General features: G+C 39.5%; 1 protein-coding gene across 1 annotated transcript; it reads right to left on the reverse strand.

The window, feature by feature from the left end:
• Positions 1-14,204: 14,204 nt before the first annotated feature.
• On the reverse strand, positions 14,205-15,136 carry LOC112084669. The gene is made up of 2 exons (XM_024153960.1): positions 14,593-15,136; positions 14,205-14,297 (listed from the first exon to the last, which is right to left on the reverse strand). The coding sequence occupies exons 1-2, from the start codon at positions 15,086-15,088 to the stop codon at positions 14,290-14,292; spliced, it is 504 nt and encodes a 167-aa protein (XP_024009728.1). The 5' UTR covers positions 15,089-15,136; the 3' UTR covers positions 14,205-14,289.
• Positions 15,137-15,434: the final 298 nt, after the last annotated feature.

The raw sequence follows: 15,434 nt of genomic DNA on the forward strand, positions 1-15,434 counted from the left end.
AAAAGTAAATGAATTCTTCTAGTGAAGTCTACTAGTGAAGAAGACTTCTAAATCAAAAGAATAATACCTGGTTTAGCAGGTTCGCTTTGAGGTTCTTTCGTCCTCTCGATACTTTGTAAGCCAGCAGAAGAGGTGTTGGTTCATTTGGTAATGGCTCTCTGAATTCAGCAGCAAAATCGGGAAGAGCATAGTATATCCATACTTGAAGAGCATGCACAAAACCTTCTAAAGTGATTTTTTTGCTGAGATCTTTCTCCTTGACAGACTTTATAGAATGTCGAAAAGCAATTCCCCATGGGAAACTTTTAAAACCTTTGAGATCTACCACGAGTCTGGCATGGCTAGCATTCGTGGGTGAGCTGGATTTTGTTACTACAATGAAACCAGTGTAGATCCCAAGATAACCCAAACGCAGCCTATCATCCCGAGACCATGATGAGCAGTTGGAACATGCTTCTACTACATCAAGAATGCTTGGCCCCACAGCGACATCGACCCCCATTTTCTCCCAGAATACCCGCATGTCCTCTGAAAGCTCAAGATCAGGTAGAGCTAGGTCATTCACATACTCGCAGTTGAGTCCTATGATTTCCTGAAACTCATGCAGTGAAAACCTCACATGAGTGGTACCAATCAAGATCCATATCTGGTACCTCTGTTTGCAAACTATCTGAAAGGTGAGAATGTGGTGCACCAGCTTAGACGCCCAACCAAAATCCAAGTCGTGGAACTTTAAAAAGACACCCAACGGTGGCTCGTAAATTTCTTCTCATTCATCTTCTCGCAGAGCTTTCCGTAGTGCAGGAACCAGCCTATAATCATCAGCATAGTAACCGATGCTTTTGTCAGGGTTTGGCTCAGCGCCTTTAGTATACAACCTTCACGGGAATTCAGGGGCCGCCATTATCTTTCACAGTATTCTACAACAAACGGTTTACTAGTTATAATCACAAGCCTGATAATAACAAATGATTTGAAACTATAAGAAAATGAAGTCTACTATTTGCATATAGAAGTCTACTATATTCAAAATGAAGTCTACTACTTGGAAATAGAAGTCTACTCAAACACAGGAAGTCTACAATAGCCAAACGAAGTTTACTCATAAATACAGAATATGAAGTCTACTAAAGTCAATCAATCCAAAAACGAATCTACAAAGCAGATAAAAGGTTACCAGCGAAATGAGATGCAACCGGCGGCGACGAGATGCAACCAGATCTACAAAAATATACTGTCACCCGCCGAGACAAAGATAGAGGAACATAAAGGAAGATGGAAGAATATAGAGGAAGAGCTATGTATATAGCTTCAGAATGAAGCAGGAAATGACAACAGAGTCAAGCGACGAAAGCGGATCTGCGAAAAAAAAAAACCTAACTTCAGATCTGCAGGGGGATGAAGATGGAGGAAGAAAACTTGCCTGGAACGGGTTTTTGGTGGCGGTGAGGAGTATATCGGCGGCGGCAGTGTTGACTAATAACGGACATCGCCTCGAGAGCTGCTGGTTTTTTTTTAAAAAAGGGGAATTCCTAACCGTTTTTTTACGGGATCTGTAAAATCTTTTATATAGTCTGGGTAATTCTCTTCGGTTAGGGAAAGTTTTTACGGGTTAGGTTAATTATTATTCGGTATAATACGGTTTACAGAATTTTTTTAAGTTACGAGATGATTTTTTTTTTGGTTAGGGGAAGTTATTTTCGGTTCAATTCCTGGTAAAGTTAAATTACTCGATTTAGCAGTCTATTAAGTGTAAACCATATATCAGATATTTTGCTCTTCTCAATTTGACACCATAAATTTAAACTTATGAACATGAAAAAATAATTTATATACATTAAATTTACCAATATCTAATTTATGATTGCAAATTTGAAACCAAAATTATTTTTTTTATTATTTTAAAAATTAAATTTTTGATTTAATTACTTAGTAGATTTCATAAGCTTTGTTAGAAGTCTACTATTAAACTTCTAATAGTCTAATAGTCAGGGAAATTATCTCTAGGGTCTGAACGATTCAAAACATTACTAAAAAGTAATTTAAAAGTTCCTAGCTAAAACTCTTAGAACTTGAGCTCGAAGGTATGACTATGTCACTGTCGTGATCGCAACCAACTGTCACCAACAACCCTGACTAGTAGGTTTCCACTCTGGCCTTGGAAGCAAGTGTATGCAATCTTGCACTAGACGCATGATATGGTGTGTGCGAGTGTGTCAAGTTTTACCCTAATAGAAATCAGTAAAGCCGCAAGTGCACAACTAATCGATTGTAGTACATAGGGATCAAATCCATAGGGAAGGAGGATTTTTTCATGCAAAAGCCTTTGAAAGAAATATGAAGTAGTCTAGAACTGGTCAAATTTTAAAGGGGTTTTGGGTTGTCACTAAAACGTAAATTCTAAGCTGAATGGGAACAAGACGTATCTAATGAAAACTGGAAATAATTTAATGCTAAAACTTAAGTAAAAATCGTTTGGAATGAAAGAAATAACTAAACCTAAAAGCTTGAATAAAATCAGCAAAAAACTTATAAAGACAAGATGCTGGGTTTTCAGAGAAATTATCTCTGGGGATGAATGATTCAAAACATTGCTAAAAAGTAATTCAAAAGATCATATCTAAAACATTGTTAAAAAGTAATTTAAAAGATCATAGCTAAAACTTTTAAAACTTTCTCCAAATGAAGGAGTCGATTTGGGCTTCGACATGGGCTTCTGGGCCGAAACAGACCAATCTCCGCGATCAAGATCAACGTGACCGGTGTAAACTAGGTGCTGGACGCGGTCATGATTGCTTACCGGCTGGTTGACGGGACATTTTGCTCTTCGTATAACTTTTGATTGAACTGTTGGATTGTCTTGATGTCAAGTGAGCTGGAAAACTGTTTGTTCCATCTTTAAGATCTCCAAATTTGTGTTAGATCAAACGGTGAAAAAGTCTTCAATCGAGGGTGAACTTCTGACATGAACTCCTAAACTAGGACCATAGATCGTACATCAGTTCACAACTTAGTCTCGAAAATTTTCACCAAGACACAAAAGATAGTAGTCCACTTTTTCAGTCATGCAAAACTTAAACAATCTAAATCTCGATTCCAGTCAACTAGCTCTCTACATTCATTAAGTACAATTGTGAATTCTCATCAAAGACATCATCCAGGGTAGACGGCGTTTGACATTTCAGGGCTATTTAAGTGGTGGAGTTAAAGTGTTTCGGGTTACCTGATGAATCTGGAGGATGCAAGATATTATGCACAACCGCAAGAGAGAGTGGACCTGTTGATGTCCGCAATTTTCATTCACTTCTTTTGCCAAATGTAGTTGCATAATCATTCCTCCTTTTGTTGTGAACAGCTATTTCTCCCAGACTTAGATCTTTTCCGGAAATCAGAAAGATGATCTCAGTGTGAAAGAAGTCGAGATTGGATGAAAAAAATGCATAGATATATCAAAAAGTAAGCTAAAGAGAATACTTGGATCCGGGATACTGACGGGAATGAACCGGATACATTTGGGAAGATGCAGGAAGAAGCGGGAAGATGTTAAATGGTGATGGGAAGTGGTGAGGAGTGGTGGCTGAGGTGGAATGACTAATGGTGAGGCGGCCATTTTTCTTTCATGAGTCTTGCATTATCTACACTTTTTGCATTTTCTTTAAAGTTTTTCAAAAAGGGTTTTCAAAACAAAATATGTTTTTAAAGGGAATGGTGAACATGAATCAATGATAGTTGACTGTGTGCTTTTATACTGTTCCTAGTGACATACTCATTCATGATTTAGGACTAGACTAGGCGGTAGTTAAGCACATTTGAAACGAAATACCCCAGAGAAATTTGAATGATTTTGATGTAGATGAAGGAATATACTAGCTCTGTTTTATTTGGACTTAATATGGACTTAATTTTCTCATTGAAGCATTAGACCAGGGAAACGAATCATACATTCATGACTCCTTTATCCTTTTCTCACTCTCTTGTTATCTTGAAGGGCTAGTTCATCTTTAGCTAGTTCCCCACCTTAACCCAACCTCTTTCAAACCACACTCATTCTTGTTATTCATTGTCCTATATGCAGATATGTGCAAAAACGTCGGAGAGAAAGAGGAACGCCGCATTTTGACGGAGACCTGCGATTTTGCCGAAAACTTTACCAGAAGGATTCAACACCTAGAGAAAAATCATTTTGCCTTGGAAAAACTTCAAAATCTTGGTAAAATCTCATCCTTTAAACACTCTCTCTCTCTAAAAAGACATTTCTCATTAAAAAAAACTTAAAATAAGAAAGGAAAAGAAATAAAAGCCTTAGAGAGTCTAAAAGGATCGAATTTTATCATTTAGGCAAACTAGAGTCTGATTATATGAAGTTTTGGAGATCATCTTTTTGATTCCCGGAAAATATCTAAGTCTGGGAGAAGTAGCTGTTCACAACAAAAGGAGGAAGGATTACGCAACAACATTTGGCAAGAAGTAGTGACTGAAAATTGCGGACATCAACAGGTCCGCTCTCTCTTGCAGTTTTGCATAATATCTTGCATCCTCCAGATTCATCAGGTAACCCGAAACACTTTAACTCCACCACTTAAATAGCCCTGAAATGTCAAACGCCGTCTACCCTGGATGATGTCTTTGATGAGAATTCACTATTGCACTTAATGAATGTAGAGAGCTAGTTGACTGGAATCGAGATTTAAATTGTTTAAGTTTTGCATGACGGAAAAAGTGGACTAGTATCTTTTGTGTCTTGGTGAGAACTTTCTAGACTAAGTTGTGAACTGATGTACGATCTATGGTCCTAGTTTAGGAGTTCATGTCTCTGAGATTTGTGCATTCCTTAATTTTGTTTTCACTTCACCAGATTGGATTTTTGCTTTGTTTGAGGACAAACAAAGGTTTAAGTCTGGGAGAGTTGATAACACCGTATTTTGACAACTTTTATGGATTGTTTTGAAATACCTTTTCTATGTTTTTTATTGCTTTCAAGTGTTTTTATTATGTTTTTCTAGTACTTGTAGTTTCATGACTCTTTTCAGGAAACTTAGGAAAAAAACTTAACAAAATTGATAGAAGACCAGATTCCCGCTCAGAGTCAAACCGTAAGAAGTTCACCCTCAAATGAAGATCTTCTCACCGCCTGATCCAGCTTAAATTTGGAACGTAAAGATGGAACTACCAGCTTTCCAGAACGTTTTACAGAATGGCAATCCAACGGTTCAATCAAAAGTTATGCGAAGAGAAAGATGTCTCGTAAACCAGCCGGCAAACATTCCTACCCGCGGCCAACACCCAATTCGCACCGGTCCTGTCCTTCCCGACTGTGGAGATTGGTCTGTCCGGCCTAGTGATAGACAAGAATTTTTATGGTCTTAGGGCTATCAATCCCCTTGTCAAAGTAGCACAAAAGAGGTTGTCAATCCAAGAATGTGGTGATAGACACTAAGCTATGTAATCAGTTTCCCAATTCAAGTAAACAAGTGAGGTTTTGATTGATTAATGACAACTAAAAACTTAAAACAAGATTAATGACTAAGCAAATGATCAAACAAGAACTAAAGAATTGACAAGTGATGTAAATATGAGATGATGGAAGCATGAGATTCTAGACATGATAGTTGGCTAGGGTGCTAATGACAATGACGAAACATGATTCAAATGATTTAGAACTCTAATCTAGATTAATCCTCTCATGAAGGCATTAACCTCTATACTAATCCATTTTCAAACCAAATCATCATTTGTGAAATATGAATCAATGAGCATTAAGAAACTGTTCTAAAAGATCATCTAAGCAATTAACAAACATCATCATGGAATTAAATGCAAAGATCTCTAATACAGCTCTTTCAGGCATTTCATCAAACGCTTTTGATGCATGAAATGCCTAAGATCTAGACCACATATGATGGATATGGATCTAGCCTAGAGATCAGCTATTTAGAGAGATGAGATCATGAATCTAGCCCTAAGCATCTCTAATATAACACTTTAGCACCCTAACCTACACATCTAGAACCTCATTAGATGACTACTCACTAATCATACTTAACACAATCAATCCTTTGCAAGATGTGTTGTTAAGCATGATTAATGGATGGAAATGAAGATGGAGAAGATAGATTAAAAAGGAAAACAGCTTCCCATGTCGCAGGCCCAAGTCGCACAGCCAAAGAAACAGTTTTGTGAGCCTTAAGTCTTTCAGCCTCAGCCGCATGTCCATCTAGGTGTAAACCGCGAGTCTTTATGCGGTTCAGGCTTTCTTCTCTTCAACTCGCACAACCAAGACGAAATCTGGGGAGAATATGTGTGCGAGTTGGTTCTCCTTTAGTCTCAAGTCGCATGCCCAACTCGCACAGGTCTAGAAAGGAGCTTCAGCGAGATAAAACCATGTAAGCCAAGCCGCATTCCTCTCTCGGTGTAAACTGCGAGTCTTTATGCGGTTCAGTTCCCTCTGCTCCCTAGCTTGCACAACCATGTAGCACCGGACTTCAAGTATGTGTGCGAGTTGGTCTACTTCACTTCCAAGTCGCAAGCCCCAGTTGGTGTAAACAGCAAACGTTTCTGTGGTTCAGTTCACTGCTCGTCCAAATCGCATGCTCAAGTCGCACACTTGTGGAGTTAGCATTTTTCCTGCTCGGGAGCCTTTGAACTCATCCAGGATTACCTTACCCGCACATCTGATGTGATCCTCCCAAGGATCGGCACAAAGAGGCTTGAGAGAGAGATAGAATAGAAACAGAAGGTGCGAAATAACCTCTGTTCTGAGTGATGAATCGATAAAGATGTTGCTAAGCAACGAACTGATCACAAAAGAGAGATAAAAGAGGATAAAGATGTTGCACAAAGCAACGAGTCACTCTCAGAGATAGATGAGAAATGATAAAGATGCTGCACAAAGCAGCAAACCACTCTCAAAAGACAAAGAGAAGTTTCTTCAAGTTTTGATAAAAGAAAAGAGTTTTATTGACTAATTTTGATGATCCAATCCAGGATGATTTTTTTTGGGATCTTACATGAGTTTATAAAGAGAAAAAAGTGCTAAAAACAAAGCAACTTTGAAACTAGAAACATTAATTATAAAGACTTGACTGAAATAAATCTAAACTTGGAATGACTCTTCTTCTTCTTGGCTCTTTGACTTCTATTTTCGTCACTCCTCTTGGCCAGAAAGTAAACCCATTTGTTTTGGGCCTTGTTTCATCTTTACCTTGCTCAAAAGAGGCTGGAATTGATATAGATCATTCCCAATGGCTTTCTTCATGCTTTCTTGGCCAATAACATCCTTGGTCGAAATTTGAATGTTCTTCTGTCTGGCCTTAAGTACTGAATCAACAAACTGGGCTTGAAGAGTAGTGATCACCATTGCCTCCTTAAAACCTTCCTTTGGAAAACCCATTGGGACAAAACCAAAGGTAAGGGAAAAAGAGTACAACTGGGACACTTAGCCATTTGTTGATCTTCTTGGACTTCTTTTACAACTAGAGTAGTTGTAAACTCTTCTTCTACCTTTTGATCCAAGTGTCTTGGCCGAATATAGTTTTGAACAAGTACTCCTCCATTTGTTTCCTTGAGCTTCTCGGCATTAACTCAGGTCTTAGTACCATCTGGATCAAACAATGCCTCATTATCTAGCTTATCCACTGGTACAAGCTCTGGTTCAGGCTCTGGTGCAAGATCTTCTTTCTTGTTGCTGGCCATGATCATATCAACATCTCTACACGAAGCTCAATTCCCAGAAATTATCCTTTAAGCGCTGCGAGTTATCCAAGTCGCAAAACCATCTCGCAGACTTCAAATCTCCTCGGACCACTTCGCATTCGGGGGAGCGTAACTTCCAGGATATAGATCCAAATGGCTTGATTCTAGCTGCAGTGGAAAGAACACTAAAATTTATCGAACTTTCGTGAAGAAAACTTCAGTGCTTGGGAAGTGGAAGGTTCCCTGGACGGCTCATCTCTGAAGTGCATTGAAACGATCAAAAATAAGCTCTTGGACCAGTGTTCACTCCGGAGACGGTATCTTTCAGCACATAGCTCCAAACCGGATGATCCCAGATGTTCTGGAAAGAATACTCAAATATATCGAATTTTGATGAAGACCCTGGCAACTGAATCGGACTGGAAAAGCATCGTCCCACGCAATCTTTGTGATTCATCGGATCGGTCTTGAAACTGTACCGAGACAGGTGTGCCTTCCGGTGAGCTTAACTCTCTGCTCACGACTCCAAATCCAATGATTCCACCTGTTCTGGATCCGTGACATGATCATATCCAATTTTTCTGAAGACTCTGTAATCTGAATCGGACGTTAAGATAACCCGGACAGGCGATCTTTCCAGACGTATGGGATTGCTCCGAAATGGATGCAAGAGAGGTCTGTCTTCCGGTGGCCGTATCTTCCAGTTCGATGATCCAAATCTATCGATTCCAACTGTTCTGAAATCTGAACTGAAGTATCTTGATCGTTTCTGAAGATCCCGGAGGCTGAATCAGTCGGCAAGACCTTCCGGTAACGCGATTGTGGAGATGTATCTGCACCCGGGAATTTTGGCCGAGAAACTTGAACAGCCGGTACGTGTTTTAGCCGAGAAATCCACCCGCGGTACACAAAAAATAGCCGAGAAAAAGCTTCCCGCGGTATAGGCTAGCGCCGAGAACCTCCAAAAGGCTGATTTCACCATTTTTAATGCCCCAATAACCATTTCTTCTCCTGGCTTCATCTTTTCAGGTCCAAACTGCTTCCAAATCACATGTAAACACTCCAAAACATGCAAGACTCACTTGGACCTAATGTAAACCCCTAAGTCCTAAAACAACACCTAAAGATCTAAAATGCATGAAATAAGATATGATTTGGAATGAGATATACAACCTAAATGATGCAAATTATGAACATATCACCTAGAAGCCCATTTTCAAGCACAAAAGGATTCCCCCATTTAGAGAAACCCTAAGTAACGCCCAAAAATGACTTGAACACTATAAATACATGTTCAGGAACCCTAAGTCGTATGATTAAGTATACTTTTTAGGTTTTTGATACTTTTCTTTCTTTAGAGATGTTTTTTCTTTCTTTAATCATATATGAGTAGTTTTATTTTTGAGTTTAAAGGATTTTCAATGGGGGCTATACATGTTTGATGAGGATTCCATTAGCTATTGAAGCCGAATCTAACTTTTTCTTCTAAACTTATTTTCAATGCATGGGAGTAGAGTCACGAACTACAATCTGATCTCGGTCCTTGTTGTTGCGAAAGTATCATCTGGGGCCAGATCTAGTTTGAGAAGAGCAGATCAACAATAGGAGTGGAAACCTACCTATGGGCGAACTGTGAATGTTGACGAGTCTTAAGCAAGCTTGCATCGTTTCCCTTCTAGAGCCAGAGTGGAACCTACTGGTCAGGGTTGCGAGAGATAGTTGGTTATGATAACGACAGTGGCTTATTCATACGTTCATGACTCGAGTTCTTAAAGTTTTAGCTAGTATCTTTTAATGTACTTATTTAGCAATGTTTTGAGTCTTTCATCCCTGGAGAAAATTTCCCTGAAAATCCAGCGTCTCATCTTTATAAGTTTTCGCTGATTTTCATACAAGTTTTAGTCATTAGGTTATTTTCTTATTCCAGCCGATTTTCATTCAAGCAATTTAGGTCTAGTCGTTTTCCCCTTTTTAATCAATTTTATTACATTTAGTTATTAGGTCATTTTGATAAGATTAGTTTTTACGTTTTAAATCTGTCGGCAATTCATCGTAAAATAAATGTCGTTGAAGAATCATTGGTAATTATTTCAACGTAATATCGATGTAATTAAGGACGAGTTTAAAGCGATTTATAAAAATAATTAAAAATTTAAATAAACTGAATTAATTGAAACTTTGAAATTAACCAAAATTAACAAAATAAAATATTATTTAAATATAATTTGAAAATAAAATTAAATTCCAAAATAAAATGATAGTCAAAATACAAAAAAAAAACATTTCAAGATTCTATATATCCTCTGTGGCTCTCTATGCGGCTCCTCCCTCAGGCCGGATGTCGAAGCTTCCGCTGCCGTTTGAGGACAAACAAAAGTCTAAATTTGGAGGAGTTGATAACACCCAATTTTACCATCTGTATGGATCGTTTTTAATGTCTAATGCAGGTGTTTTTACTCTGTTTTTAATGTTTTATAAGTGAGTTTTAAGAATTAGAGTTTTCAGAGACTTTTAAGGAAATTTGTGACTTAGGAAGTGCATTTTAGAGCAAAAACACATTTTTTGATAAATTCAGGCCGTTAAAATTTTGGCAACCAATGAATATCTTATCACCGTCTGATCATCCCCAAAGTTGGAGACATCATAGGTGAGATAACTAGCTTTCTAATACAACTGGATTGAACACAATCCAACTGTTAAATCTCCAGGTATTCCCAATGCACTAAAGGGCGAATGAACATAACTGCAAAGGTGAAACACTCCTCACCCGCGGTGGACCTATTTTCAAGCCTCAAAAGCCCATCTCAAAGCCAAGTCATTCCTCTCACTTATTCTGCAAACCTTAGACAACCCAAGGAGAAAAGAGGCTATAAATACATTGTCTTTAGGTCTTTTACAATTTGTTTATTTTCATGCTTGAGAATAGAGAACACTTTTTTAGGTTTTAGGTTTTACTTTTATGCATTTGTAGAAAGCTTTCTTGTCAACCCTGTCTTCAATAAGAGAAGCTTTTCTTGATTCTTTATCTCTTTACTTTACGACTTTTTATTTTAAACCAATGATGATGTTAAGCTCAACTATGTCTGAGTAGTTACCTTGTTGGGTAAAGGGGGTTATCAAAAGGGCCCTCATGATCGAAAACATCTAGGTTTTTAGATTATGGATGTAATTTTTTATAGTTGATTCTCTCATTCATCCTGATCTTAATGCATGTATACTGGATGTTGAGATTTTCGGAATAGAACTGTAAATAAGCTAAGAGAAAGTAGATTGAAACAGAGAAGAGAAAAACGTTTTTCTCCTTAGATCCAGAATAATGGTGGCTACAAATGGTTTATAAAGGGATACAAGAGAACCTTAATACATATGGGCTGCGTAATGGGCTTTTATAAAGACCTTCTAAAAGCTTCTAAACCCTTATAAACCTTCTAAACCCTTATAAAGTCCTTGCTGAATATAAACCATGCTTTACACTCCCCCTCAAGCTTAACCGTAGGATACGAAGGCTAAGCTTGGAGACTCATGGAGCACCACCTCATGAAAAACCTTAGAATATAAAACCACATGGGAAAAACTATGCTAAGGGAAAAAGAGTATGGCATCCATGAGTTAGGGAAGCTCAAGCATGCGAGATGTCCACGCCCAAGTTTGCTGTAGATGTGATCACAGACCTTAAGGCTCGCGGCTTTGGTGAAGATATCTGCCAGTTGATCTTCACTGCGTGTATAGCAAGGCAGAATAGCTCCTTCTTTAATCTTCTGTCTGACCTTGTGACAGTCAATCTCGATGTGTTTGGTCCTTTTATGGAACACCGAGTTGTTGGCAATGTGTATGGCTGCTTGATTGTCACAGTGGAATGTCATGGGGCTTGAAGACTCAATGTCGAAGTCTTTGAGCAATGCTTTGAGCCAGGTAAGCTCATTTGCAAGTTTCTTCATGGCTCGGTACTCAGATTCTGTACTCGAACAAGACACCACCTTCTGTTTCTTTGTCTTCCAAGTCACCAAGTTGCCACCAATGAATGTGCAATATCCTGTTGTGGACTTCCTATCATTTCTGTCTCCACCCCAATCAGCATCGCAGTATCCCACTATCTCTGTGCTGTCATTCTTGCCCATCCATATGCCTTGGCTTGATGAGCCTTTGAGATACCTCAAGATGCGTTCCACCATACCCCAATGATGTACGGTTGGCTTTTGCATATGCTGGCTCACCTGATTCACAGCAAAGCAGAGATCAGGTCTAGTCAATGTCAAGTAGATCAGTTTACCTACAATCCTGCAGTATTTGGGAGTATCACTGAACAGCTCATCCAATGTCTCCCCCTTTCGATTGACCTGATAACCTTCTTCAAGTGGAGTTTTGGCTGGCTTAGCTTCAAGAAAACCTATTTCACTCAAGAGATCCAAAATATATTTTATTTGTGAGAAGAAAAGACCATCATCAAAGCGGCACACCTCAATTCCAAGAAAATATTTCAACTCTCCAAGATCTTTAATGTCAAAAACAGATTTAAGAAAGGACTTAGTCGATTCAATACCTTCCTTGTTGTCTCCGGAGATTATAAGAGCATCAACATATATGAGAACAACAACAATATCTTTAGGTCCTTGGAGAGTGGACAAGGTGTGGTCTGATTCGGATTTCTTGAAGCCATGATCTCTAAGATTGAAGCTAAGCCTGTGGTACCATGCCCGAGGTGATTGCTTAAGGCCATAGATGGCTTTGCGAAGTCTTAAGACCTTGCCTGGTGCAATAGTGTCTTCAAGACCAGGTGGAGGTCGCATGTAAACTTCTTCTTCAAGCTCACCTTGAAGAAAAGCATTCTTGACATCCATCTGCCACAACTCCCAAGACAAGTTAGTAGCTAATGAAAGTACAACTCTTACAGTCTTGAGGTTGGCCACTGGTGCAAATGTATCTGTGTAATCAGCTCCATATGACCGAGTGAAGCCTCGGGCCACCAAGCAAGCCTTGTGCCTCTCAATATCTCCATTGCTCTTGAATTTTATAGTGAAAACCCATTTGGAGCTTACGAGCTTCTTTCCTTTTGGTAAGTCAGCTTCATCCCAAGTGTGGTTCCTCTCCATAGCCTCCTTGTCATCTTGAATGGCATTAGTCCAGACTTCTTTGTCTTTAGCATCTTCATAGCTCTGAGGAATCTCATAGAGTTCCACTTTCCCAAGAAAAGCCCTATGTTCATCTGGTAGAAGGTCAGTCGAACAAGGAACTTGAACTGGGTGAGCGATGGCTATATTGTTGTAGTAAACCCTTCTATTGATGAGTCTTGTGCTTCTACGGAGTTGAGGAACAGCTGCGTCAGGTTCCACTATATCACCAGCTTCGGAATCTGACTCATGATTCTCCAAATGAACATCTTCTTGTTGTGGAGTTGGCGTTGGATCTTCTTCTGGCTCAGGATCCACTTCTATCGGTTCTTTCTCACCACCAGGGTCTGTAAGATTGAGTGGTGTTTGTGCATCGATATCCGGAGTCTGATCAGAGCTGGGAGGTTCTGGAGATCGCCTTAGGGTAACATCATTTCCAAGGTGATCAAGAAGAAACCGCAAACTCGTAGCCCGGTCACCGGGTGAGTTGGAGATGTCTTTGAGGCTTTGCCAGTCTTTAATTGTGTAATAGCTCTGCTGCTCCAAGAACTTAACATCCCGAGACGCATAAGTTCTATTGGTAAATGGGTCGAAGCATTTATAGCCCTTTTGCGTTGTGGAATAACCCAAGAAGATGCATCGAGTACTCTTTGCCTCAAGTTTTTTCCTCTGGTCTCCTGGTATAAAAACAAAACAAACACACCCAAAAACCCTTAGATGATCAATAGATGGTTTAGATTTATTCAGTACCTCAAATGGAGAGGAGTCTTGTAGGAATCTTGTGGGAATTCGGTTGATGAGGTAGCAGGCTGCCATGACCGCATCTCCCCAAAATCTTTTGGGCACATTAGTATGGAACATCATCGACCGAGCCACCTCCATTTGATGTCGGTTTTTCCTCTCAGCTACTCCATTTTCCTGTGGAGTGTATGGGCAACTAGTTTCGTGCATAATGCCATGTTTTGCTAAATGTTCTTTGAATCGGTGACTTGTATACTCTCCTCCATTATCAGACCTAAATTTTTTTTATCTTGGCATGAGATTGGTTAGTGACATAGTTTTGAAAGTTGAAAAGTGCATCATATACACCATCTTTAGCTGGAAGTAATGTAATCCAAGTGTATTTTGATTTCTCGTCTATGAATGTCACAAAGTATTTATTGTTGTCTCTAGAAATGCAAGGAGAAGTCCAGACATCCGAATGAACTAAATCAAAACAGTTTTCATAAATTGTAGTTGATTTTGGAAAAACATTCTTGCAATGTTTACCAAGAATACAAGCCTCACAACTCAAATGATCAAAACAGACCTTAGGTAATAATAATTCAAGTGCACGAGAATGGGGATGACCTAATCTAGCGTGCCAAACAGCGTTTAAACTAGTAGACAAACAATAACTAGAAGGCATGATGCAAGAGTGCTCGGAGATAAATCTTCAAGTACATAAAGCTCATCTTTGATTCCACCCTTTCCAAGAACTTTGCCATTCTCAATATCCTGAAAATATACATCGTTAGGCCCGAAGATAGCTTTGCAATTTAAATCTTTAGTAGCTCTTCTAACAGACAATAGATTCGATGTAAATTGAGGCATAAAGAATGCTTTAGAGTTTTTATCAAACAGGTTCAATTTCCTATGCCTTCTACAGGAACTTTATCACCATTTGCAAAAACTACATTTCCTAAGGCCGGTTTAATGTCTTTGAGCAATTGCGAGTTACTAATCATATGGTGTGAAGCACCCGAGTCTATAAGAATATCATTTCTGGACTTTTAGGTAAAGAAAGTGATACCAGACTCCTTCAAGGAGGCAATGGCTTTGATGACCGCTTCCAAGTCAGCTATCCTCACAAAGTCTCCTTGGATGGTCTCTTCTCGGTGAGTGGATGATCCGGCATGACTTTGAAATGCCGAGTGTTCATAAGCAGTATTGGCCCTTGAATCTTTGAACTTGGCTGGCTTAAGATGTGGATGAAGGATCCAGCACTTGTCTTTGGTGTGGCCCTTCTTCTTGCAGTATTCACACACCCATGGCTTCTTCTCCTCCGGCTTGTAAGTTCCCTTGTTGGCTGTGAGAAGCTCTCCTTTACCACCAAAGAGGCCGGATGACCCTTGTTCTTTCTGGATGCGAGCACACACCTCCTCAAGACTTGGAAGCTTATCCTCACGCAGAATGTGCTTGATGAGGTCATTGAACACCGGGTTCAGAGTGAGCAAGAGACCAAAGACCTTATCTTGCTCACGCCGAGCATTCAACACCATGGGATCTGTTGTGGCTGGCCTCAGCATCTCAAATTCAGCCCACAGAGATCTAAATTTACCAAAGTGTTTGGTAAACTCCATATCTTCCTGGCTTAGGTCGTTGATGGCTTTCTTCACCTCAAAGACGCGGCTCAGGTTGGTGTCATTTCCATAGACGTTTCTGAGAGTTTTCCAAACAGCCTTTGCGGTTTCACAGTAGGAGTAAGCTTCAAGAATTGCTGGATCTAGAGAGTTCTGGATGAGGCCAAGCCCCGTCTGGTCTTCTTGAAACCATTTGGTTTCCTCGGCAAGGAGTTTTTCACTCTTCTTCTCATCTTTGTCATCAACCTTTGGTGTTTTGTCTTCCAAGATGTGGCTCCAGAGACCACGACCA

Source organism: Eutrema salsugineum, unplaced genomic scaffold, assembly GCF_000478725.1.
Source record: "Eutrema salsugineum unplaced genomic scaffold, Eutsalg1_0 scaffold_4, whole genome shotgun sequence".
Lineage (NCBI taxonomy): Eukaryota > Viridiplantae > Streptophyta > Magnoliopsida > Brassicales > Brassicaceae > Eutrema > Eutrema salsugineum.